We start from the raw sequence: 25856 nt of genomic DNA on the forward strand, positions 1-25856 counted from the left end.
TTCCAGAAAAGCTATATCCAAACAGAATCCACAGCAGTTAAATCCACAATTAAGGAAAAAATGGGAAGGTTCTCACTACTGTGACAGAGCCAATTAGTAAGGATAAAAAGGGTGAAACCAAAGAGTTTAAAATTCTCAAAATGCCCAAATGTTACCCTCTTAAAGATGTGCTGTAAAAACTGTTGAGCGGTGGGGAAAGAAAAGAAACAACTACAATCAACATGAAGAAAACTACAAGCGTTACTCCCCGGTCCCCTCTGATCATCCTCACCAGCCATCCCAGAGACAAGCAGAAGGTGGCTTCCCTCAATTAACTGTGCAGGGACTTGCCATTTGGGGCTGAACCACTACTCCTCACTCATCTGAGTTCCTTCACCTAGAACACTCAGAATCTGTCATCACCTCTACCAAAACTTACCATAATAGTGTGAAAGTTCCAAAGTATCTCAACAGAGATTACTTTTTTTTTTAACAGTGATTACTATTAAGAAGTTGCATGAGACTGGAAATCAAAAAGGCTGAGCTCCAAGAGAAGCCACTGCAATGAGACGCATGCACACTGCAGCTAGAAAGTAGCCCCCAATCACCACAAATGGAGAAAAGCCTAAGCAGCAATGAAGACCCAGCACAGTCAAAAAATAAAATAAATAAAATTTAAAACAAACAAACAAACAAAAAGGTTGAGCTCTTCAACTCAGAGGAAGAGAATGGTAAGTTTTTGGAGCAGTGCAAGGCAGACCAGAAAACTGTGGAGTCTCAACTTTCGCCAAAAAATCAGAGCCTTTCCCAGCTCTGGGACAGCCCGTGTGGCCTCAGAAACAAACCTTACGCTCCCGAGCTGATGTTCGTATCATTTGCAGAGCTCTAGTTAAAAATATCCAAAACAACAATAATGAACAAAGAACCTACTGTGTCAAAGAAATTGCTTTTCTAAAAGATAATGAGTAAATTTGTTAATACATCCAAATACGAGGGGCTCCACAAGACACACATAGCACAGGACAAATATTACCACATGCAGCAAATGTCCTAGGACACCAGTGAGCCTAGAAACACACCAAGGTCCTTTGTAAATGTCAGGGCTTCAAGCTCCAGGTTTCATGGAAGGAAAGTTTCCAAGACAATATTCAAGAAAAGGAAGTTTCAGGACATAGAGACCATAGGCATGGTGATGGCTCTGAAGGATCCCATGGCGAGCGCAAAGCCAGTCTCCCAGCAAATCCCATGTGAGAATACCCTTGCTCAGAAGGCAGAGTGGGACCAGAAGGAGCCTCCCCACCGGTACTGGTTCCCAACTAAGATGAAACCAAGGCAAATAAACTGTTTACTCCAGATCAGAAATAAAGGTGGTAAGTTTTCCTAGTGTTAGTCGCTCAGTCATGTCTGACTCTCACAACCCCATGGACTGTAGCCTGCCAAGCTCCTCTGTCTATAGGATTCTGCAGGCAAGAATACTGGAGTGGGTTGCCATTCCCTTCTCCAGGAGATATTCCTGACTCAGGGATCGAATCCGGGTCTCCTGCACTGCAGGCAGATTCTTTACCATCTGAGCCACCAGGGAAGTCCCCCCAAAAGAAGATTCAAAACAAATAGACATCCATCTCTTACCCTCTTCTCTGATGTGAACTCTACAAAAGTTTATCTCCATTCAACGTAATAGGATAGTCTTGTTTTAAGGGCTGAATCAGGAACAAAAATTGCTTCTAAGATACCTTTAACTTTAGGAATATAAATCCCTAAGAACCTAAACAAGGCCCCAAAATGAACTTTAGCATTCTGTAAGTTATGCTACATGCATATCAGTGAAAACCATGGTGCTGCTCAAAAGAACGATGCAGATCTGCATGTACTTACATGAAAAGACATCAGGGAGAAATTACTGAAGGGCAAAAAGCAAGTTGAAGAGCAGAGTAGACAGTAACACACCCTTTTTGTGAAACAAACTATATACATGTGTGACAGGCACAGGCACAGAAATATTCTTTCCACAACTCATGGTTAAGAGCCAGAACGAACATACATAACCATTAACATGTGTTTCCCAGGGGAGAGTGAGTAGAGAGAAAGGTCGAGCATGTTCTCTTTTATTTCATACATTTCCGCAGTGTTTGCATTTTCTTATAATAACCATGCTCTATCTCAATTTTTAAAATTGAAAGTAAGATTTTGTTAAAGGTACTATCAGAGTATTGCCAATAAGTGACTTCTCTTTATTGCCCTTTGAGTCATAGCTACAATATCCAGCAATAAATGGAGCTGTTTCTAAATGGATTAGGTCTTCATCTTTAGGACAAGAACAAGAAGACACCTGAAAGGCAGGAGAGCATGAGAATGAAAAGTGTCATGGGCCACGTGGCCAAGAACCACATTGAATTACACAGACGCGCTATCTGATTATTGCAACACTAGGCTAATTCTACAGGGATGGATGGAAAGACTCACCAGATAAAGGTTATTTTTGTCCTGAAAGGCGTACTGCAACTGGGGGATCCAAGGACTTGTACTCCGAGATAATATGTTCTGTTCTTCCTCAAAATATGAGACCTAGGAGGAATAGAAACTATTAAGACAATTATGAAGAACTAAGTGTGATGGGGGAAATGCTCTTTGTTCTCCCTTTAAGCTTAAACTGATACCTAGTTTTGTTTCTTTTTTAAAAAGCCATCACATAACCCAACATTCCACAAATCTCATTCTTATGCCTGCTGCTACTGCTAAGTCACCTCTGTCATGTCCGACTCTGTGTGACCCCATAGACGGCAGCCCACCAGGCTCCGCAGGCCCTGGGATTCTCCAGGCAAGAATACTGGAGTGGGTTGCCGTTTCCTTCTCCAGTGCATGAAAGGGAAAAGTGAAAGTGAAGTCGCTCAGTCGTCCGACTCTTAGCGACCCCATGGACTGTAGCCCACCAGGCTCCTCCGTCCATGGGATTTTCCAGGCAAGAGTACTGGAGTGGGGTGCCATTGCCTTCTCCGATGTAAGGGCTAAAGATAGTTTAACCTATATATGCTATGCTATGCTAAGTCGCTTCAGTCGTGTCCGACTCTGTGCAACCCCATAGACGGCAGCTCACCAGGCTCTGCCGTCCCTAGGATTCTCCAGGCAAGAATACTGGAGTGGGTTGCCATTTCTTTCTCCAATTCTTATGCCTACTTTGCTCAATTTTTGCCAGATCCTTTCTTCAAAGTCGACCCACTTCTTTTAAATTTAAATCTTTCTCTTCACGTTCCCTTACTGAGCAATTCAGTCCTAAAACCGTTAGATGGAGAATAACCAGATAAACATCCATGACAGGTGACAAGGAAAGCCATAGCGGCCCAGAACAGAGGGTGACAGGTCCAAGCAGGGTGAGGAGGGAAGCAACCACACGTGGAGCAGACCAATGTGGGGTATCAAAGGCTCATGTATGGTGAGGAAGCCAATCCAGGTCTAGATGACCTAGAGCATCTGAGCCCATCAAGGTAGATTGGATGGATGGACACAGGTGCATAAAATAAGTAAAAAATATTGAGGGTGATATCAGAGGAATTACAAACATGCAAAGGGTGAAAATTAGAACAAACCTTGTGAAGCTGGATAGGACTTGGAGATGTTGGTGTGAATACATGGTTTTCAACATACACAGGTAGATACAGAAGTTAATGTTCGTGTGTATGAGGTAGGTATACTGCATACACGTACATGTATTTCCTGGCCTTGTCCACTGAATGGAGTCTGGCAGCAATGACATCCTGATAGCAAAGAGAACACCTCATGCCCAGACCTTGGCCTCTAAATACTGTTTTCCACTTTAAAATACAAAACACAAAATACAGGGCTCCCAGAGAAATGACTGGTTGTGGGGCTGGGGCATGTAAAGTGAATTTAAGAGCCCAAACATCTTGTTGTATCAGAAAGTAACACAGAATTCAAAGATGGGGAATATGTCAAAAGGATATACAAAAGCCAACCTGAAGAGATTCTCATTGGCCAACTTGGGAACAATTTGAGTATAAAAACATATACCAACAGGAATGGATTGTAACTCACTAACAGGCAAACGCAAGTCCATACAGACATAAATAAATGGATGGATTGAAAGTTTTATCAGAAACAGGTATTTCCACACTATCTCCTTCCAAAATACCTATACAATTACAAAGAGGAAAGGAGTAACTCCGCAGTGGAGAAGGGTGGCAGATACCAACGTGACATCCTCAGGAATGTGACAAACCGCAACTGAGACTCCCCTGTTGGGATGCAATGAGAGGAACAGAGCACCCTGTCTGTGACAGTCCTGCGTGGCTCAGGTAACGAATGGGTGGGTGGCTTTAATTAGCTTCTGGGTATGTGAGATTTTTAAATCCCCCAGCATACACCTCACACGGGGTGACTCAAGTCATTCACCCGGAGGAGCACACCTGGGCGAGGGTCCCTATCCCTCACCTGCAGTATGGGATGTGCTGGGTGAGGGTCTCTATCCCTCATCTGCAGTATAGAATGTGCTGGATTCGTTTCCTTTTCTACGCACCATTGCCCATATGAAATATAAGGAACACAAGGCTACATCTAAGGCCTCTTCCAAGGACCTAGGACACACCAGACCCAACAGGTGCTCAGTAGGTGTGGCCTGATGGCAGGTGGTACTTAGGTGCTGGGAGGCTCAGTGAGCATCTTCCACACCTCTCTTCCAAATGATCTGCCACATCCTGTCATGTATCCTTTCATGAAGCTGCCCAAATTTCATTCCTGAACAAAGGCCACAGCATTCTCAGATTCTGACAAGCAGTCTCCTGCCCTCTGCTGTGTCTCTGACAAGAGGTCACACAAAGTCACTGAAGTGCTGAAACCCTGATCCCAACCTCCTGCTTCCAAAAGCCTACGTAAACCCCAACCATCTCACAAATGAAACTCCAACTCCAAAAAGCGGCTTCTGGGGGAGATGATGAGTTACTGTTTAATGGGTACAGAGTTTCAGTTCAGGATGATGAAAAAGTTCTAAAGATGACAGTGGTGATGGTGACGCAACACTGCCAATGTACTTAATGCCACAGAACTGTTCACTTAAAAACAGTTAAAGTGGTAAATTTTATGTGATGCCTATTTTATCACAGTAGCCAGAAGAGAGTTCTTGAAGTTTCCCACCAATCACCTCCTCCCAACTCCAATGTCCTTACCTCTCATTTTCCAGTCTATTTGTTCTAAACTTCTAAACACACACAAACACACACATCTGCATAGCATTCTAGTACTTACACCTCCACAAAGGCACACATACCACACTTCTACCTGGTACATTCTTGTCACTTCTCCCTGCCCAGAGCCCATGTTCCCTCTCAGCAGTGTGAACCTCCCCTGTCTCTGGCTCACCCACATCTTTCCTCAATCCGTCGTTTGTGAATTTGCTAACTGCTCCCTCTTTTGTGATGCTTTAGTTCTTAAGTGCCTGCTTTATGGATCTGCCATTTTTCCTCAACTTTCCAAGGCTGTGCTTAAACCCTGAAACTAACAGCCACGGAGCTTTGATTCCTTTTGCAGACTTCCCACGGAGCTGGGTCCATTATCAGACACATGATGTGCTCTCGAACGTGGGTAACTAATAAATTGCTTTCTGAACACCAAGGCTGATGGCCGTCTCTCTAGAAACATGGCAAATGAATCAATAACGTCTGGGAGCAGCAGCCTTGTTTAAAAAGAGAGAAAAACACCACAACCAGAAAGATAACTTCTCACCTCCTCTGAGACTGGCAACTCCCTAGCCACAGAACAATTTAATTTCTTCAGAGACCTGTTTTAAAACCAAATACAAAAAACAAAAAATCAAGTACACATGCCCCCAACACAAATATATAAGATGTGTACAAAAGCAAAGGCTATCTGACTCACCACATGATATGCACATCTCTGAATCCCCAGTGGGTGGTCACAAAAGATCATCTCAAATTCATTAGTGAAAAGGCCAAGTTGGTTCTGAATAATATGCAACTATAAAAACATGATCAAGCAACCCAGGGGAGCTTGTCAATCTTCAAAATTAGTCAATATCCGTTCAAGAAAGCATGCTTAGACCTTCCTGGCTGTGCCACTGTAATTAAAACTAGGGATGCAGAGGAAAACTGGCTCCATCCCAGGTGTCAATTCAGCAGATTCTCATCTCTGCAATGAACCTGCTGGTACAGAAAGGGGAGGCTGGATGTTAAATGCTCCTACCTGCTCCTGGGCCAACAAGGCCTTCTTCTTCATGACTTTCATGGCATAGACATCCCCAGTCGCTTTCTCTCTGACCACCTGTACTTCAGCAAAGTGACCGCAGCCTATGACACTTCTCACTTCAAAGTCCTTCACTGAAGGCTGGAGCTCTTGCAACTCAGCTATGATATCGGAATCTGCAAAAGACGGAAGAGTGACTCCTGGATCCATAACGTGCTTCAAATACTCGTATCTTTATGAAAGCGAGAAGAAAGGAAGAAAGAAGAAAGTGTTGCTGTGTCTTCCCTCACTGTCAGGAGACATTTAGTCACTTTCTCCTTGTCGTGAATAATTATAAAATCAGCACAAAAGTGTTTTTTCTATGCTAAGTTAAAATTAAGGGCTCCAGAAATTCCAACGCACTGTTTCCATGGCAGCTATGATCTGAATCCTGTAGATGCAGAAAACAGGGGAAGGAGAACAGAAATCATGCTTTTCCTCCCCCTCTCCGGGGGCTGCAGGGCAGTGAGTGTGGTCAAACATGTTATCGGCATCTGGACCGGTTTATAACGGGATATGAGCAATGTGATCCCCATTCTCAGTCGACTTTAGGGTTGACTTCCAGATCATTCCATCCTGATGTCATATGTTCTGCTCAGTTTTACTCCATGAGCCCAGGTCTCATCTCCCTTGCCTCGTGTCAGTGAATACCCTCCTTGCCATAGTATGTAGCAGCACTGCCAAGGGAGAAAAAGCCTGAGCCTGAGCAACCAAGCAGAGGCCTGACCTCGGCCCTGCAGAGCTGACGTGTCACACAGCTTGATGGGTTTGCAACTGTCTCTTTTCTTAGCATAGTCTTAACTCCTTTTCTGAATGCAATCTCTCAGCCAGTGTCTCCCTCTACCTTGAAAGCTTTAACAAAAGCATCAGATCCACAGATGAAGCGCTTTAAACAACAGACATTAATTTCTCAAAGTTCTAGAGGCTGTGAGGGCCAGTAGGCTGAGAGCCTGTTGAGAACCCACTTCCGGGCTGACGGGCAGCCCCTGTATTCTTCATGTGGTAGAAGGAAAAGGAGCCCTCATCTCTCTTCCTCTTCTTCTAGGGACACGAATTCCATCATGGGGCCCACCTTGATGAATTTATCTACATCTAATTATCTCCCAAAGGCTCCACTTTTGGGGGGTCAGAGCCTTAACATATGAATTTGGGAAACTGGAGAAGGAAGCAGGAAGGTCGGTAAAAACATTCAGTTCATAACAATCAGAGATTCTCCGTGTTTAAAGTATGGACTAAACAGGTAGCAGATTTGGAATCTAACATACATTTATTAACAACATTAAATTGGGGCATCACTGGATATATAGTGATTCTAATGATTTAAAGAACAGAATGGAACATAAATATTAGAGAAAAGCAAATCAAAACTATAATGAGGTACCATCTCACACTGGTCAGAATGGCCATCATTAAAAAGTCGACAAATAACAAATGCTGGAGAGGGTGTGCAGAAAAGAGAACTCTCTTACACTGTTGGTGGGAATGTAAACTGGTATAGCCACTTTGAAAAACAGTATAGAGGTTCCTCAAAAAACAAAAAATAGAGCTAACATATGATATGGCAATTCCACTCCTGGGCATACACCCAGACAAAATTGTAACAGTAGCACTGTTTACAACAGCCAAGACACGGGAGCTCCTAGATGTCCCCTGACAGATGAACGGACAAAGAAGATGAAGTAGATACATACGGTGGAATACTACTCAGTCACAAAAAAGGATGAATATCATTTGCAGCAACATGGACAGATCTCGAGATTATCATACTAAGCAGCAAAGTTAAGTCTGGCTTCCCTGGTGGCTCTGACAGTAAATAATCCACCTGCAATGCAGGAGACCTGGGTTCATTCCCTGGGTTGGGAAGATCTCCTGGAGGAAGGCATGGCAACCCACTCCAGTATGCTTGCCTGGAGAATCCCATGAGCAGAGGAGCCTGGCAGGCTACAGTCCACGGGGTCGCACAGAGTCGCATGGAGTCAGACACAACTGAGCAACTAAACAACAGCAACATACACACACAAGCAAAGTAAGTCAGAAACAGAAAAACAAAATATCATATAATATCACTTACATATGGAATCTAAAATACAAATGAATGTATCTATGAAACAGAATCACAGACATAGAGAACAGACTTGTGGTTGCCAAGGGGGTTGGATGGGGGGAAGGACTAGGGGCTTGGGATTAGCAGATATTAACTGTTATTTATAGGAAGAATAAACAATAAGGTCCTACTGTATAGCACAGGGAACTATATTCAATATCTTGTGATAAACTATAATGGGAAAGAATATGAAAAAGAATATATATACATGTATTATATAACTGTATTGCTGTATAGCAAAAGTTAACATAACATTAGTAAATCAACTATACGTCAATAAAATATTTTTTTAAAAAAAGGAATAGAGCGGAACAGCTGTGACTGACCAAATCCTTCAGTCCTGTCCATTACAGGGAAACTGCATCATATACAGGGTTACACTCCAAGAGAAGACAAGAGAAACATGTCATCAAAATTATCCTGGAGAATCCCTCAGAAAGGTGCCATGGTGAAGACCAAGGGACTTTTGAAATCCCACAGGTACACTGGAGCCATTTCTGTGGAAGGGCACCAGATACAGCTGGGAGCTACATTCACTCGGCAAGTTGTTCACACAGTGAAAGGAACAGAGTTCAACAAAGGGAAGAGCCATTTCATAACCAGTCATTTGGCAGCACATTGAATTAGCCAATGCAATTTTAATTGTTGTTACCCACTCCCTTTCTTTGTTGCATGGGTGGAGTTGAATTCATTTGGATCAAAGGCACATGTGACGAGCACCACTGCACTAACATCTCTTACTTGTTATCCTAAAAACATCTTCTTTTGTTCCCTCGAGGAATCAGGCAAGAGGGGTGAGTAGTTTCATTTCAATTCATCGTGACCGTTGTAAAACAAAAAAATAAATCTAGAGCGCCTTCGGGGAGAATTCCATGCAGAAGCAGAATTGAATGCTGCATGATATTTTCCTTTCGCCTTGACATCACTGTGTCAGGCCCAGTCTTTCTTCTGTGTCTTCTTCCAAGTTTCTCTCAGACCTAGTACTTGAGTTTTTGAATTATTAATTTCCCAAATATGCTGGCTTGCAACTTTCTGACTTGAACCTGATTTCATTACTGCTTGCACACAAAGCCAGCCTCTCCTGATTCTTCTGTTAGGCCTTAGGCCCCTGCGTTACTTACAGCACTGTCCAACTTAATAACTCTGGGTCTGTCTCCAGCAACCACCAGGCATCTCAGTCAGCCCAGCAGACAAAACTGCTTGCAGGCAAAACCACCACAACGCTCTCAGAATTCTGAGAAACCACTCCAAGTCGCGATGTTGTTTATTCAAAGACTTTGGGATTGTCAAGGTGAACAGGTGAGATGCTAAACTCATGTCTATGACTGAAAAATAATCTTGCACAACTTCTCTTCCCACCAGCAACTTCTGTGACTACAAAACCACATCAACCTTCATCCCCACCCACTATGAACATGGTGGGACTGACACTGAGGTAGAGACCCAAAGCATGAAATGAAGATGCAGTCAGAGAATGATCTTCCCAGATATATATAAAGATCCAGGGAGCAAAAGCCACCACAATTGAATGCTGCTTCCTTTTTTAAAACTCAGTATTGCAACACTTCAATCTCTAGGAATGCATCCTTCACAGAAATGTTCAAAAGACACACATATCAAGATACTTATGATGGGCACTGCTTGTTACAGAAAAATCAGAAATAATGTAGAGGTCTGTTAATAGGAAAGTGGAAATAGCGTAAGAGTTCACCCACAGAAAAGAATACTATACACGTATTTAAAAGAATTAAGTAGCTCAACCTTCACTGGAGTCTATATTCTTCAAGGACAAGGATTTGCTTCTGTTTTGATTACTACTGTAAACTCAAAACAGCAGCAGGCACATAGCGAGTGCTCCACAAATATTTGTTGAGTAAATATATTGCTAGGTGAGCAAAGCTAGTGGCAAAACATTATCAACATACAACCCATTTTGCATAAAATTAAACCAGAGTAATGTTAGAGCCTCTTGATGAAGGTGAAAGAGGAGAGTTAAGCTGGTTTAAAACTCAACGTTCAAAAAATTAAGATCATGGCATTCAGTCCCACCACTTCATGGCAAATAAATAGGGAAAAAATGGAAACAGTGACAGACTTTATTTTCTTGGGCTCCAAAATCATTGCAGATGGTGACTGCAGCTACAAAATTAAAAGACGCTTGCTCCTCAGAAGAAAAGCTATGACAAACATAGACAGTGTATTAAAAAGCAGAGACATCACTTTGCCAACAAAGGTCCATATAGTCAAAGCTATGGATTTTTCAGTAGTCATGTACGGAAGTGAGTGTTGGATCATAAAGAAGACTAGGCACCAAAGAACTGATGCTTTCCAACTGTGGTGCTGGAGAAGACTCTTGAGAGTCCCTTGGACAACAAGAGAGATCAAACCAGTCAATCCAGAAGGAAATCAACCCTAAATATTCTTTGGAAGGGCTGATGCTGAAGCTCCAATACTTTGGCCACCTGGTACAAAGAACCGACTCAGTAGAAAAGACCCTGATGCCGGGAAAGACTGCACACAGAAGAAGGGGGCGACAGAGGATAAGACAGTTGGAAGGCATCACCAACTCAAAGGACATGAGGTCTGAGCAAACTCCAGGACATAGTGAAGGACAAAGGAGCCTGGTGTGCTGCAGTCCATGGGGTCACAAAGAGTTGAACGCAACTGAGCAACAACAAAATGTTAGAACACACATGGTCAAGGGTTCACTGCTCGAGCTACTCGATTGGTATGTGGGGGTTTATGACACTTGTCTCTTTACTATTAAGATATGTTTGAACAATTCCACAATAAATATCTCATATAAGGACAAAAGAAAAGTTGCAATACTATGCACTGAACCATTAACAGTGGTTATCTTATAAGATTTTGAGGGATTTTCTTCCATTCTGATCTTTTATATTTAACTTCGTTTGTTTGTTTTTTAATGTTTATTGAAATATAGTTGATTTACAATGTTGTGTTTTTGGGTATACAGCAAAGTGATTCAGCTACACATATATATATATTTTTTAGATTCTTTTCCATTATAGGTTATTATAAGATATTGAATATAGTTCCCTTGTTGGTCACCTATTTTATGTACAGTAGTGTGTATATGTTAATCCCAATTCCTAATTTATCCCTTCCCCACCTTACACTTTGGTAACTATAGGTTTGTTTTCTATGTCTCTAAGTCTCATATCTGTTTTGTAAATAAGTTCAGTTGTTAGGATTCCACATATAAGTGATATTGGAGAAGGAAATGGCAACCCACTCCAGTATTCTTGCCTGGAGAATCCCATGGACTGAGGAGCCTGGTGGGCTACAGTCCATGGGGTCACATAGGGTCGGACGCGACTGAGCAACCAAGGTGCATAAGTGGTATCATGTATTTGTCTTTCTCTTAGCATGATAATCTCTGGGTCCATCCATGTTGCTACAAGTAACTTTGTATTATGCTTGCAGTGGGGGGGGGGGGGGACTTAAAAGTAGTATTTTTGCCCAAAGTACTAAGATTGTGAACATAGAAGAGTTTGCCTGCAGTGAATGTAGCTGAAAGAGGGTAAAATTTCAGCCACTGTCAAATCACCAAGAAAAGTCCAACTTTAACAATTATCAACACTTTTTTTTGTCTGTATGTTTTAACATCACACTTGTTTATTTTTTACATAAAATATGTGATACACTGCTTAAGATTCTGCTACTTATTCTGTTCATCAGCAATAGTCAGTCAACCAATATTTATTAAACACCTTCTGTGTGTGTGCATGCATACTTGGTCATGTCTGACACTTTGCGACCTCTTGGACTGTAGCCTGCCAGGCTCCTCCATCCATGGAATCTTTCAGGCAAGAATACTGGTGTGGGTTGCCACTTCTTTCCCCAGAGGCGTCTTCCCGACTCAGAGATCAAACCCATGTCTCTTGCATCTCCTGCACTGACAGGAGGATTCTTCACCACTATACCACCTGGGAAGCCCCACCATCTGTGTACCAGACCCAGTTTTAGGCAAAAAGGCTAGCTTAGCAATTAAGAACAAAGAACTCCTCCTCCCTGATTCCCAAATGCCAGCTCCCTGCCCTCCCTTGGCCCAAACTAGGGGCAATGCTTCAGGGCTGTATCATTCTGTCTCACTTCCTCCAACAGTCGCAGAAGAAATTTTCCATCTCTATGGCAAGCCTCAAGAAACTTCTGTGGTAACAGCTGTTGGACCCTTCTTCCCACAGAAAAATGAAGCTTACATTCCAAAACAGAAACTCAAAGAGGGGGAAAAAAAAAACATACTAATGCAATCACCCTTTTCCAATCATAATCTCTCAACCATCTTCTCCAGGAAGCCTCTTTAAAAATATGAAACAGTTTCCTGAAAGAGAAATCTATTAGAAAAATCTACATTTCACAAGTCTAGCCTCCTGATTACTGAATGAGTCTAGAAGATCCACTGCTTTAAAGGAGGATCCTAACTGGAGGGCAATCTCAAGAAGGTGCATGTTGAAAGCTCAGTAAATTAGTCTTGTCACAAGCTTCTCCTTCCTCTCCCACTCCCTATGTGAGAGTTTAAATACTCAACAAAATAAGGTGGGAGCTTATTCAAACAAATACAGAATCATGAACAAATATGCCAAGTGCATTTTAAAGTTAAAGGTACACAATATGTTAAACATTGAGGTTTATGGTTATCATTATTGGGCAACATTTACTGAGTGTCTCTACGTGCCAGGCAACATAAGCCTGGACTGTGCACTATCTCATTCAATCCCTATATCAGATATGCCTTTTCCCCCATCCTTCAGATGAGGACGCTGAGAACAGACAAGTTACATGTAAATACAGATGTCACTTACTAGACATACATTGGTTTTATCCATTCAAAACTCCCAGGTCCTTTAGGCAATAGTACATCCCCCATTCCATGAAGTCCCTGGGCACCTACATGAGGCCAATCACAATACTTCACATCCTGGCCCAGTGACTGGTCAAGGGATGGGCAGGTGACCCAAAGCAGAGCCAATGAGAATCTTCCCCGAGACTGCATGAATAGAGACAGCAGATGATACACACTGGGTACAGTGGGGTAGCCGGCATCCAAGGACAGTGCCCAATGCATGTGCTTTGTTGTTCCCTGGCACAAGAAATCTGGGTGGCCCTACTGCCTCACTGCAAACCATGGAATGCAGCCAAAGAGATTCTATGTCCCTTCCAGACCTAAGCCCTGAGAAGGCCTGGCAGCTTCCACTTTAGTATTTAGAAACCCTGAGTTGCCATGGAGGATGTCTAGACATCTCTACTAGAGTGACAGCATAGACCATGGGTCAGTAGCTTTGTCTCAAAGGGTGAGGCAGTAAACATTTTGGGCATTGTAGGCCATATGGTCACACCTACTCAAACGGCTTGTGATGTGACAGCAGCCATAGGGAACAGGTGAAGCTGCATTTCAGGAGAACTTTGTTTACAAAGCAGGCATCCCAGGCTGTAGCTGGCTGACCCGTCATGGAGAGACAGAACAGCCATATGGAGAGCAAGAAGCTCTGAGACTTCAGATAGAGAGAGACAGGCCTACTAGTCTCAGACTCCCGGGGGAGCCCAGCCTTTTAGGCAATGTGCCAGACAATGGGCGGGTCATCCATTCTAGTCCAGATGCTCACAATCCTGACCCATGTCACATGGAATGGAAGAATTCTCACCTAAGCCTAATCAACCCACAGAATCATGATTCTTGTTTTAAGACACTAAACGTTAGGGTGGTTGGTTACACCAAAAAGTTGTGTGAGACGTGGTTTCTTTCAGACTTGGCACTGTCCGCCTTTGAGGCCAGATAATTCTGTGTGGTGGGGGCCATCCTGTGCATCGCTGGATGTTTATCAGCATCTCTGGGCTCCACTCATTAGCTACTAAGAGCACCCTCCCTGCCAGCTGTGACAACCAAAACTGTCTCCAGATACTGCCACATGTCCCTGGAGGAGGCGAAATCGCCACTGGTCAAGAAACACTGGTGTCAGGTGAAAAAATACAAAACAGGGAACCAGCAGCCAACTTCCCCACCACGCACAAGTCGAGTCAAGAAGAGGGTGCGGGCCGGGCCAGTTTACGACTTTCATAGTCCCTAGGCACTTTGCCTTTATCAGCCCCTTGCTCCATTAAAAAAAGAAAAAAAATTTATATAAATATATATTTTTTGTGACCACTTTGGTATAAAGGTGAATATAATCTAGAATCATTATAGATTATTATTATACCCATATTTTTTATGATTTTAAAATAAAGTAAAATTAAACTAATTACAATAATTTTGAATACCATAGATGCTAAGCACTGTGTTTACAATGCCTAATGAATAATCAGCCTTGAGTGAGTATAATGAAGGAGCCAGAGACGTTATTTAAGTCCTTGGAACCAGCCATGCCTAAAATTTGACCCATCCCTGGACTCTCAGTTTCATGAGCCAAAAAAATTTACTTCTGGGTATAAACAACCAGGTTCTACTGTATAGCACAGGGAACTATATTGATTATCCCATGGTAAACCATAATGGAAAGGAATATGAAAAAGAGTATATATACATATAACTGAATCACTTCACTGTACAGTAGAAATTAACACATTGTGTATCAACTATACTTCAATAATTTTTTTTTTAATTCACTTTTTGGCCTAAGCTAGTTTGAGTTGAGTTTCTATCACTCGCAATCAAGAGGCCTGATTTATCCAGTCTCCTAGCAACAGCAGGTGGAAGCTGACCTTGAAGCTGGGTCCATCTAAAGCAGAAATTCCCACCCATTCCCTCCGACCAGAAACGCATCCTACCTCCGGTATCCTTCTAATTCTCACCAAGCAGGACAATTTTCAAGAAAAAGTTCCCCACACTTACACTTCTGGACAAAGTTGCTCACGTGCTTAATCTTCATCAGAGCTGGCTGACTGCATTCTTTAAAGAGAACAAAGAGGGCATCTAATATCGCTTCTCGGGAAAGAAGAGACATCTGCTGTTGAGTCATGGAGGGTGGTTTCCCCTAAAAACAGCAAACAGCAGATGGAGACACTGTCAATAATGAAAAGCTTTGATCAATAACATCCACGCAGAGTAAATTGCAAGCCACCAACTCAACTAACTGCTCACGACACATGCTAGCAGCAGAATTTGGTGGCCTCATCCTTTAAAGTGACGTCCATTGACAGTCATTAAGTTATCACTTGTATGTGGGCTTCTTCCTCCTGCACCTGGGGAGAAAAACTTCATCAGCACGCCATGAATAAGGAATAGTTCTTCTGTCTTAGCAGTCTGAGGCTCGTGGGGACATTTACTTTGGACCCTCCTGGTCCCGTCACATCTCCGTGCCTCTTCAGCAGGACACAATGAATGCCTCTTCCTCCCTGTGTTCCCATAGGTTTGTTTAACATAACTTCAGTTTCTTTAATTCACTCAAACAATAAAGAGTGGTCATGTGAATGGAGTGACTATGCTAAAGCTGCATTTATTCATGATCTCAGGCAACAGTTGCAAACTGACAGACTGCATCTAGCCCACAGACATGTTTTGTTTGGCCTGTTATATTTAAAATAATTTATCTGCCAATATTGAAAAATCAGGAGATTTCACACCAAAAGAGAAGGGGCCGGGGGAGGGGAGGATTTCTGGCTTCTCATGAGACACAGGCAGATTTGGCAACACTGTCCTACATTCCTGCCTGGGGAGGCTGAGCTGCAGCTGAGGAGCACTGCCCCTCTAGAAAGTGGATGTGTTTGGCATTTCACTGCAGACTCAACTCACAGCACTTCCATCTGGCCCATTTGACTCCTTTACACTCACTGTCTGGCCACCCAAGACATGAGTTCACACCCCTGGTCTACAGCAATGAATCCCATGTGCTGTGAACTATGTGCAGTTCTCTCTGCAAAGCTGGCCACCAACAGTTCCTCTTAACTCTAAAAGCACTTGCCACTGCATCCATCAAGCATCAGAGTCTATTTCTTCTCCCAGTGAACCTGTGCTGTCGCCATGACTCACGTGAACCAACAGAACGTAACACAAGTGACCCAGTGCCAGTTCAAGATGCAGCCCTTAAGAAGTCTGGCAGCTTCTACTTTTGCTTTTTTTGGGGAAGCCAGCCACCAAGTTGAGAAGCTTGGGCTAGACCAGGTGACAGTAAAATCTCACCCACTGTCTGTTTTTATAAATAAAGCTTTATTGGAACACAGCCATGCCTATTAATTTACACATCATCTATGGCTGTCTGCGTGTGTGTGTGTGTGTGTGTGTGTGTGTGTGTGTGTGTGTGTGTGTGTTAGTCGTTCAGTCTCATCCAGCTCTTTGAGACGCTATGGACTGTAGCCTGCCAGGCTCCTCTGTCCATGGAATTCTCCAGGCAAGAATACTGGGATGGGTTACCATTTGCTTCTCCAGGGGATCTTCCCAACCCAGGGATTGAACCCAGGTCTCCTGCATTGCTGGCAGATTCTTTACTGTCTGAGCTTCTGTGCTATAAATAGAATAGCAGAGTTCAGTAGTTGCAGCAGAGACCTTAGGGCCAACTTACTATTTCACAGAAAACATTACAAGCCCCAGGTTAGACTGAGTAACAAAAGACTTTTGGAGAAGAGGTCACTGGACGAACTGAGGCACCCCAGTCAGCAGTCAGCACCCAGAGGTTTTAGTCCCAGCCAAGCTCCCAACTCAATACAACCCATGAGTGACCCCAGCAGAAGAATCATCTAGTTACATGCAGCCAACCCACAGAATCGTAAGAAAAAGTAAATCACTACTGCTTTAAACTTTGTAAGTGCTTTGTTACACAACCCTGGATGACAAAAACAGACTGACTGTAACAGCCCAATAGCAGCCTCCTCAGCCAGAACCGGAAGCATGATGGGCCCTTTCCTGCCCGCTCCCTGGCACTGGCCAGTACACACCATTAAAGCAGGGGCCACTCCACTGCACCTCTCTGCACGCGGCTGAAACTAGCCCACCAGGTCGGTCCACGCCCACCACTAACCCACCGCCCAAGTGGCAGACGAGAGCTCCGCTCCCAGGATGCCAGATCCTAAGCCACCTCATAAGTCACAAACTGACCAATGAAGCCACCTGAGGCCACGGCATCTGCCGCCTCAGACAACCAGGCTCTACCGAGAGTTAGAGGATGATGCTAGAGCAGCCCGGACTTCCTCAAACTCTGCCGCTTTCTGGTGTCGTGTGGTACCTTTCTATTCTGGGGGCAATAGCTGCGAGCCAGGCACAAGCTATAGCGGCCCTGCTCAGCCACTGGTCAGCACCATAGTGGATCTGTCTCCAAGCAAGCGACCAGTTAGTGGTCCTGCTGACCACTGGTCAGTGCCACAGTGGGCCCCTCCCCCAAGCAAGCAACCGTTAGTGAGCAACCGTCAACCAGCCACTTTCGGTGGTTCTGCTCAGCCATTGGTTGATGCCACAGTGGGCCCCTCCCCCTCTTGTATATAAACGGAGCCAGAACTCCGACTGAAGGAAGATGGTTTTCTGAGATGCCAGTCTGCCATCTTCTCCATCTGCTAGCTTTCCAATTAAAGTAGTTATTCCTTGTTCCAACAACTCATCTCCTGATTTATTGGCCTGTCCTGTGGCAAGCAGAACAAGCTTGGGCTCAGTAACATGACTACCTTTGAATCACTTGGAGAACTTAACTAAAAACCAAAAACCAGATTCTCAGGTACCATCCCCAACCTACTGAATTAGAATTTACCAGTCTGTAGGTAAGAGTATATTTCAGTAATACGTCCTCCCAAGACAGTCAGACCTCAGCCAGGTTTGTGAAGCACTGAGTCAGACCACACTGTCACTTTAGAGTTCTGCCACTTCCTGGGAAAATAAGATTCCTAGTTTTACTCTCCTTTGATGAGTTTAGACTAACTAAGCATCAGTTCCCAAATACAGTACTGAGTCTTAACAAAGTTTTCAAGTCTGTCATAAAGTAAGAAAAAGTGAACACTGCATGATGACTCTTTTATAAAGCTAAGTGTATTCAAATTGTAAAATGGTCCTTTATTCTGAAACAACACCCTTCCTCTCATGGTGTTTTTTAAAATGTCCTCTCTTTATGAAATAAAAGGACCAGAAGATAATAGCGTTTTCTTTTTTGTGTTTTTTTACATCCCTTACTTGGCAAAATACAAAGTTGGCAAACCTCTGTCAGCCTAGCAAATTTGTAAAATTTTGCTGGCTCAAAAATCTAAAAGCCTGCCAACCACTGACCTGGAACTCTTGGGGAGGTACTTACTGTTAAGTAGAAACTGAGACCTTGTCTAAATGGAAAACAAAAGCACTACTCTCTATCCAAACCTCATTAAAAGGACACTGGGATAGGGATAAAATAGGATAATCAGTTAGTTTAGAAATCCCACTAGGGGATTAAAGACAAGAGGGAATTTTAAGGGCATTTGGGAGACTGCTGTAAGCTAATGACCACTCTAGACAAGAACTCAGTAACCTGGCAACAATCTCCCCTGATGGCTCAGACGGTAAAGAATCCGCCTGCAACGTGGGAGACCCGGGTTCAGTCCCTGGGTTGAGAAGCTCCCCCTGGAGAAGGGAATGGCTACCCACTCCAGTATTCTTGCCTGGGGAATTCTATGGACAGAGGAACCTGGCAGTCTACAGTCCATGGGGTCACAAAGAGTCGGACACAAAGGAGTGACCAACACTCTCACCTCAGTAACAATCTACGCTACCCTGAAGGAAGACCAGATGCATCCAACTGCCAGGCACACTCATGCCACAGGTGCCAATAGTTTAAACACAAGACAATAGATATCAGGCATGAATCTTGTTACATGAAGTCAGGGAGTTAATGGTCCTTGAAGGTAGTCAAGACAGGAATAGAGGGGAAAAGGGAAAGACACGAGGTGAAAGGGGTCATAATATCAAAACCTGAGATGAATTACCATATTTTAGTATATATTACCTTTCTCCTGTTAATATACATATGAATTAAATAGCGCCATGAGAGTCCTCATTAACCATGGGTCACTAACAGGGTCAAAGGAGAACTAAAGACCTAAGCCTTGAACATATACCCCAAAATAAGGAAGGTTGGTCTATTCCACTCCCCACTTTTTGACTATAAAAATGTAGCCCTCTTTGTTCTCGGTGCTGTGCTCCCCTGCCAGACCATTTGTATCTCTCACAAGCATCCTCTGCTAATAAACTTAACTCTTTGCCGTTTCTGTGCTGTAAAGAACCTGAGCTTCAGTAAGTTCTGACACAAGGTGAGCAGTTGCAATTAAAAGACAGTGAGTTTGACCCGCACACTGCAACGGAAGACCCAGTGCAGCCAAAATAAGAAATTTAAAAACAACAACATTGGGTTCAAGTTCCCTCCTAACTCAGAAATGATGGATTCAAGTTCCAATCTGAGTTTTGGCTGGGTTCAAGTCCCACCCAAGAAGGAGGGGAGTTTCAGCTGGATGAGGGGCAAAAAACAGTATCCTTATCCTGCTTATATTAAGGCAAGTGCTAGGTTTATGCTGTGCTTGCAAATAACAGCTTTTCAGGGCGCAGGGTGGAACTTGTTAAAAAAAAAAAGGATGAATTGGGGATTTACACACAATCTTTGCTTATATAATGACATTTAAATACAAGATACACTTACTAAACTCTGATATACACTGGCAATGTTGCCCAGCGGTTACACACCCACATCAAAAATGGGGTATGGCTTTGTCATTTAAAAGCTGCGTGATTCTGGGCAAGTCTCTGTCCCTCTCCATATCTGCACATTATAAGAATTTTGTCATAAGTTGGAAGTTTTGGAGTAAAACGATTAATGGGTTAAAAAGTGGTAGCGTTCCAGTCAGTTGAGGTTAAAAATAGACCATTCATAAGAGAAAAATACCTCATGACTTAAATGGTGACCCACAGAACAACCTAAGCTTTCACTCTGTCCCCATTCTGATCTGTTTGAACATTCCCCAATACCAATATCTTGGGGAAAATGTCCTCAAGAACTTATTAGTAGTGAAACTAATATAACATTGTAAATCACCTTAGATTTATCATCATACAGATAATCCTACAAAAATGCCTTATTTAGTAGTTACTGCTAAGTGAACATAAATTTATTATTACTGTAGCTAATACTATTTCTATACTTATCATTAATAATTGTTATCATTTATAAAGGGCTTACCAAGAGCTGGGCAAGAACTAAGTACATGAATTATCTCATTTAATCCTCATAACTTTGTAAATTAGGTGCTCTAACTTCTATTATAATACAAAGAATGGAAAATGGATCTAGAGAAGGCAAGACTCACCCAAGGTAACACAGCTAATACATTTTGGGGCCAGGATTCAAACCTAAACCTTCACCACTATCTGTATTTTCTCTTTGACTTATCAAACAAGGATTTCTACAACAAACAAAAGAATCAGAAATCTACTTGGGAAAAAAACCTCACAATAGTAAGTTTTAATACTTTTGGAGGTGATGGAAATGGTCTATATCTTGAGAGGAATGTGGGTTGTACAAGTTTGGTATTTATCAAAACTTTTTTAAAACAGAAACATCCCTTGAATGAAAAAGATTTCTATATTTCTATAGGGTTACACCTATAGAAATTCCAGTCAAAAGAGTGTCTTTGTTCATTTACTTTTCCTTCTTTAATAAAAGGGCAAACTTCAGTGCAAAAGTGTAACATGTGTGAAATCCTCAAAAAGCTCCCCCTTCCAGGGCAAGTTCAGCTACCCATTCCTGGCACAATGGCTCCTTTTTCCACAACTTTTAGCATATATAAAACACCAAAGGGTATTTCTCCTAGATTCGCCTCAGTCCTCTAACAAATTCCTATAACCTCTGAGTCACAAAGAGGTTCCAAGGAAACTCACACAGGTGAGCAAAGTTGACAAGCCAGTCTGTTACCTGGAAGAAAAGATTCAGCCTTGAGGCCCGGCTGGTAATGGATTCAGCAGCACCAGCATCCAGCAGATTCCGTGCTCCATACTTGAACTTCAACATCTCCCCACTGGTGATGAAAGGAGACACGAGGAGGTTAGTGTGTTCCACTGAATTGAGCGGGAAGGGTTTGAGAGATCCTGAGCTTTCCTGCAAGAAATCAGCAGTAGGGAGGTGAGAAATCAGCCACCACTGGGTCTTGGGAAGCTCAGTCTGGTGACACAGATTAAAAATCAGACTTTTATTCAGTGTAACAGGAGTTAACACTGCAACACTTATCTGACATACTCACTTAAAATTTGTTTTATAACTGCAGACAGTGACTGCAGCCGTGAAATTAAAAGATGCTTGCTCCTAGGAAGAAAAGCTATATGACAAATCTAGACAGCATATTGAACAGGAGAGAGAGATCATTTTGCCAACAAAGAACTGTATAGTCAAAGCTATGGTTTTTCCAATAGTCATGTACGGATGTGAGAGCTGGACCATAAAGAAAGCTGAGTACCCAAGACTTGATGCGTTTGAATTGTGGTGATGGAGAAGACTCTTAAGAGTGCTTTGGACAGCAAGGAAATCAAACCAGTCAATCCTGAAGAAAATAAACCCTAAATATTCATTGGAACGACTGATGCTGAAGCACCAATACTTTGGCCACCTGACGCAAAGAGCTGACTCACTGGAAAAGACCCTGATGCTTGAGAAAACTGAGGGCAGGAGGAGAAGGGGTGACAGAGGATGAGATGGTTGGATGGCATCATGACTCAATGGACATGAGTTTGAGTAAGCTCTGGGAGAAAATGAAGGACAGGGAAGCTTGGCAAGCTGCAGTCCATGCGGTCACAAAGAGTCAGACATGACTTAACCACTGAACAACAACAACAACCACCCCACCCCCCCGCCTTAGAATATAAGCTCCACCAGGGCAAGGACTTTTATCCTAATATAATGGGGACATATATAGCCTGGCACATAAATGCTAATAGACAGTTATTGAAAAAATGATTGAAAATAAGTAAATTACATAATACAGATATGCTGGAAGCTATGGGGTTCAAAAAAAAATTAGCAAGAAAAAAAAATGGAGGAATTGGGGCACGGGAATTGGGGCATGGTAGTGTGTGTATAGGAGAAGGCAATGGCACCCCACTCCGGTACTCTTGCCTGGAAAATCCCATGGACGGAGAAGCCTGGAGGACTGCAGTCCATGGGGTCGCTAAGAGTCGGACACCACTCTTAAGTGAGCGACTTCGCTTTCACTTTTCACTTTCATGCGTTGGAGAAGGAAATGGCAACCCACTCCGGTGTTCTTGCCTGGAGAATCCCAGGGACGGGGGAGCCTGGTGGGCTGCCGTCTACGGGGTTGCACAGAGTCGGACACGACTGAGGTGACTTTGCAGCAGTGTGTGTATAACAGTGTAGTCAGAGTCACTTCACCATTCAATTCAGTCATGTCCAACTCTTTGTGACCCCATGGACTGCAGCACACGAAGCTTCCCTGTCCATCACCAACTAACAGAGCTTGTTCAAATTCACATCCATCGAGTTGGTGATGCCATCTAACCATATCATCCTCTAACGTTCCCTTCTCCTCCTGCCTTCAATCTTTCCCAGCATCAAGATCTTTTCTAAGGAGTCGCTTCTTCGCATGAGGTTGCCAAAGTATTGGAGCTTCAGCATCAGTCTTTCCAATGAACGTTCAGGATTGGTTTCTTTAAGGACTGACTGGTTTCATCTCCTTGCAGTCCAAGGGACTCTCAAGAGTCTTCTCCAACACCACTTCACTGAACAGGTAACATTTGAGCCAAAATCTGAAGGGAGTAGCAGCAAGCCTTGCTGATATTTGAGTAAAGAAAAGTATCCCGGGGTCAGAGGGAACAGCCAGATCTAAGGTCCTGAGGCAAGACCTGGGCTTCTCTAACAGTAGCTGGGAAACCACGTACCGCTGCAAGAGTGAAAGAGGCAGGAAGTAGGCGGTAACGGGTTGGGGCGAAGAGTATGAAGACACCAAAGTAAGTTAAGGTCACAGAGATTCTAAGGCGCTGCCGGCCCCCACTAGCAATGCCGACAGGAGGCAGGGCAGAAGAAACACAGGACCCCACCCAGCTGGAGAAAGGAAATTCCTCTAGCCGCAGCACCGCCTAGCCGACCCTTCGGCTCAGACGGGGATAAGCCCTTACACCGCCAGCCTGGGAAGACCTTCCCGACCCCCCGCAGCCCTCAGGGCGGGACCGCCGCCCTCCCTGCTGCGGGAGGCAAAGCCGGGGTTGGTGTGGTGGAGGAGGCCCTTCCCTTGGTCTTGCAAAGTGGAGTGAGGGAGAATTGGGCGTGGGGAGAACAGACTCACCGTTCAGCCTGCCCCGCTATCTGCGCGCCGCTCTGTCCCGTGCCTCCCGCGGCAGAGTTTGAACACTAGGAGCAGCGTGGGTGGGGCCAGCCATGTCTGGACCAATCAGTGTTCCCGCTCGTATGATGGACAGTTCTATCTCAACCAGGCCCTACCCAAGTCCTTAAAGGGACCGAGGAAGTGAAAGAGAGGGCCAATGAAATTGTTCCTTCCGACCCGGCAGGGCAGGTCTTGGAAGTTTGAAATTGGCGGTTAAGCGGAAAGACGCAAGGTTTGAGGACGCGCATGTTTATGTCTGGGATGTCTGAGGAGAACGCCGGGGCAGTGGCCCTTGCTCTCATGGCCACCTGCAAGGAGGAAGGCAGCCCGGCCGCTCTGATTGGTGATCTTGTTCATCAATCCAGGCTAAGGTAAAAGTACTTGGTACTTTGTTAAACCAGCTGGTTCTCTGCTAACAGGCTACAGCTGCGGCTTTGAGTTTGAGATTCCTCCTGCCTCAATGACTGGTTGTCGACTGCAAAAAAAAAAGGCGATGATATTGAAACTGTCTCATAGGACATTTTAAAATAAAGACAAGAGATTTAAACAGTCGAAATCCAAAAGGCCAACAAATATATGAAAAGGTACTCAATGTCACTCATCATCAGGAAATAAGAAAACTAAAACCACAAAGAGATAAAATAACAGGCAGTCAGATTGGGGCGAGTTGGTGGGGAGGAGGTCTGACACTGTTAGCAAGGCTTGGAGGTACACAGCTGATGGGAGTATAAATCAGTACTGTTTGTTTGAAAAAGAGTTTGCCATTCTTTGCTAAAGTTGATGATATGCACAGTCTATGACTCACACCTGGGTATACCTTAGAAAAACTCCTGTGTACACCAGGAGATGTGTACAAGAATGTACAGATAGTACCGTTACAGCATCATGAAAAAAAAAAAACTGGAAGCAACTCAAATATCCATCAGCAACAGAAAGGATAATTTTTTATATTGCAGTGTTTTCATACAGCAATAAAAAGGAACAAACTACAGCTGAACACAACGACATAATGAATTTCAAAACAATGCTGAGTGAAGGAAGCACAACAATAAAGTATGTTTTCTTCTTTTTATTGAAGTATATAGTTCATTTATAATGTTATGTTTCAGGTATACAGCAAAGTGATTCAGCTATACTGTATTCTTTTCCAGTTTCTTTTCCCTTATAGGTTATTAAAGTATGTTTTCATTAATATAAATTTCAAAAGCAAAAGAAAATAAAATATTTAGTGAAGGATGTACCTACAGGTGATAAAATCAGAAAGTAAAGCAGAACTCAGGATAGTAGTTATCAAGGGGATGATGTCCTTTCAGGGAGTCAGGATGCTGCCTGTTAAGTCGCTTCAGTCGTGTCTGACTCTGCATGACCCTATAGGCTGCAACCCACTAGGCTCCTCTGTCCATAGGATTTTCCAGGCAAGAATACTGGAGTGGGTTGCCATGCCCTCCTCCAGGGGATCTTCCTGACCCATGAATCGAAACTGTGTCTCTTAAATCTCCTGCACTGGCAGGCAGGTTCTTTACCACTGGGAAGCCCCCGTCAGGATGCTACTATGATCTAATTCTTAGTCTGACTATAGTAATAAAATAGATTATTGTTTTATAATTAGTAAGTTGTGTACATGTATGTTCTATTTTGGAGAAGAAAATGGCAACCCCCTCCAGAATTCTTGCCTGTAGAATCCCGTGGACAGAAGAGCCTGGTAGGTTACAGTCCATGGGTTGCAAAGCGTCAGACACAACTGAGTGACTAAACACACATACATGTTCTATTTATGTATGTTTTTTAAATTTGAAAGGGAGGCAGTCCTTTCGGTACTTTTATAATCCCTACACTACTAGAACTAGAAATGTGTTATCATATGCACACACACATACACACATCAGTACAAAACAAAGTACAGACTTGCTTAATACACATTTTTCCCCCAGAAACATAATTTGCTATTCATCTCTGGGACAATAATGACAGCTACAATTTATCAAGCCCCTTCCCCCTTTTTGTCTTTATCAAGTACATCTCATTTAATCTTTACTATAACCTAATACTGAGAGGGAGGAATTATAATCCACATTCTATAGATAGGGAAACTGAGTCTGAAAGATACACAGTGACTAATCTGGAGTTGATCGGCTCTAGGTGGTGAACCTGGGTTTGGAACTCCTGGACTATCTGACTCCTAATCCTTTTCTCTATACGAAACCTGCTTCTCAGAAGATGCCAGAAATTTTCCAATCCTCTG

General features: G+C 43.3%; 1 protein-coding gene and 1 long non-coding RNA gene across 37 annotated transcripts in view; one reads left to right on the top strand and one right to left on the bottom strand.

Moving 5' to 3' along the window:
- CIT (citron rho-interacting serine/threonine kinase) overlaps positions 1–23616 on the bottom strand; it is a 166935-nt gene extending 143319 nt beyond the window's left edge. For 11 of the 36 annotated variants that reach the window (XR_014068484.1, XM_081539829.1, XM_081539825.1 and 8 more), the window contains exons 1-5: positions 23576–23616; positions 21199–21301; positions 15183–15324; positions 6190–6365; positions 2443–2544 (exon numbers count right to left, since the gene is read on the bottom strand). Coding sequence is in view for 32 of the 36 variants with exons in the window: in XM_081539829.1 (XP_081395955.1) it covers positions 2443–2544; positions 6190–6365; positions 15183–15324; positions 21199–21294 (516 nt within the window). In the remaining 4 variants the exon portion in view is untranslated. Of the gene's footprint in view, positions 1–2442; positions 2545–6189; positions 6366–15182; positions 15325–15424; positions 15533–16700; positions 16792–17435; positions 17650–21198; positions 21382–23171 lie in introns of those variants that run through there. The other 25 variants (XR_014068485.1, XM_081539842.1, XM_081539831.1 and 22 more) reach the window with 10 other exon arrangements.
- On the top strand, positions 17789–24685 carry LOC145525891 (uncharacterized). Its single transcript, XR_014068489.1, has 4 exons — positions 17789–17991; positions 22843–23020; positions 23799–23985; positions 24571–24685. It is a non-coding gene; the product is annotated as an uncharacterized LOC145525891 (long non-coding RNA).
- The last annotated feature ends 1171 nt before the right edge of the window (positions 24686–25856 follow it).

The sequence above is a fragment of the Giraffa tippelskirchi genome, chromosome 11 (assembly GCF_054371585.1).
Source record: "Giraffa tippelskirchi isolate mGirTip1 chromosome 11, T2T-mGirTip1v1.2.pri, whole genome shotgun sequence".
Lineage (NCBI taxonomy): Eukaryota > Metazoa > Chordata > Mammalia > Artiodactyla > Giraffidae > Giraffa > Giraffa tippelskirchi.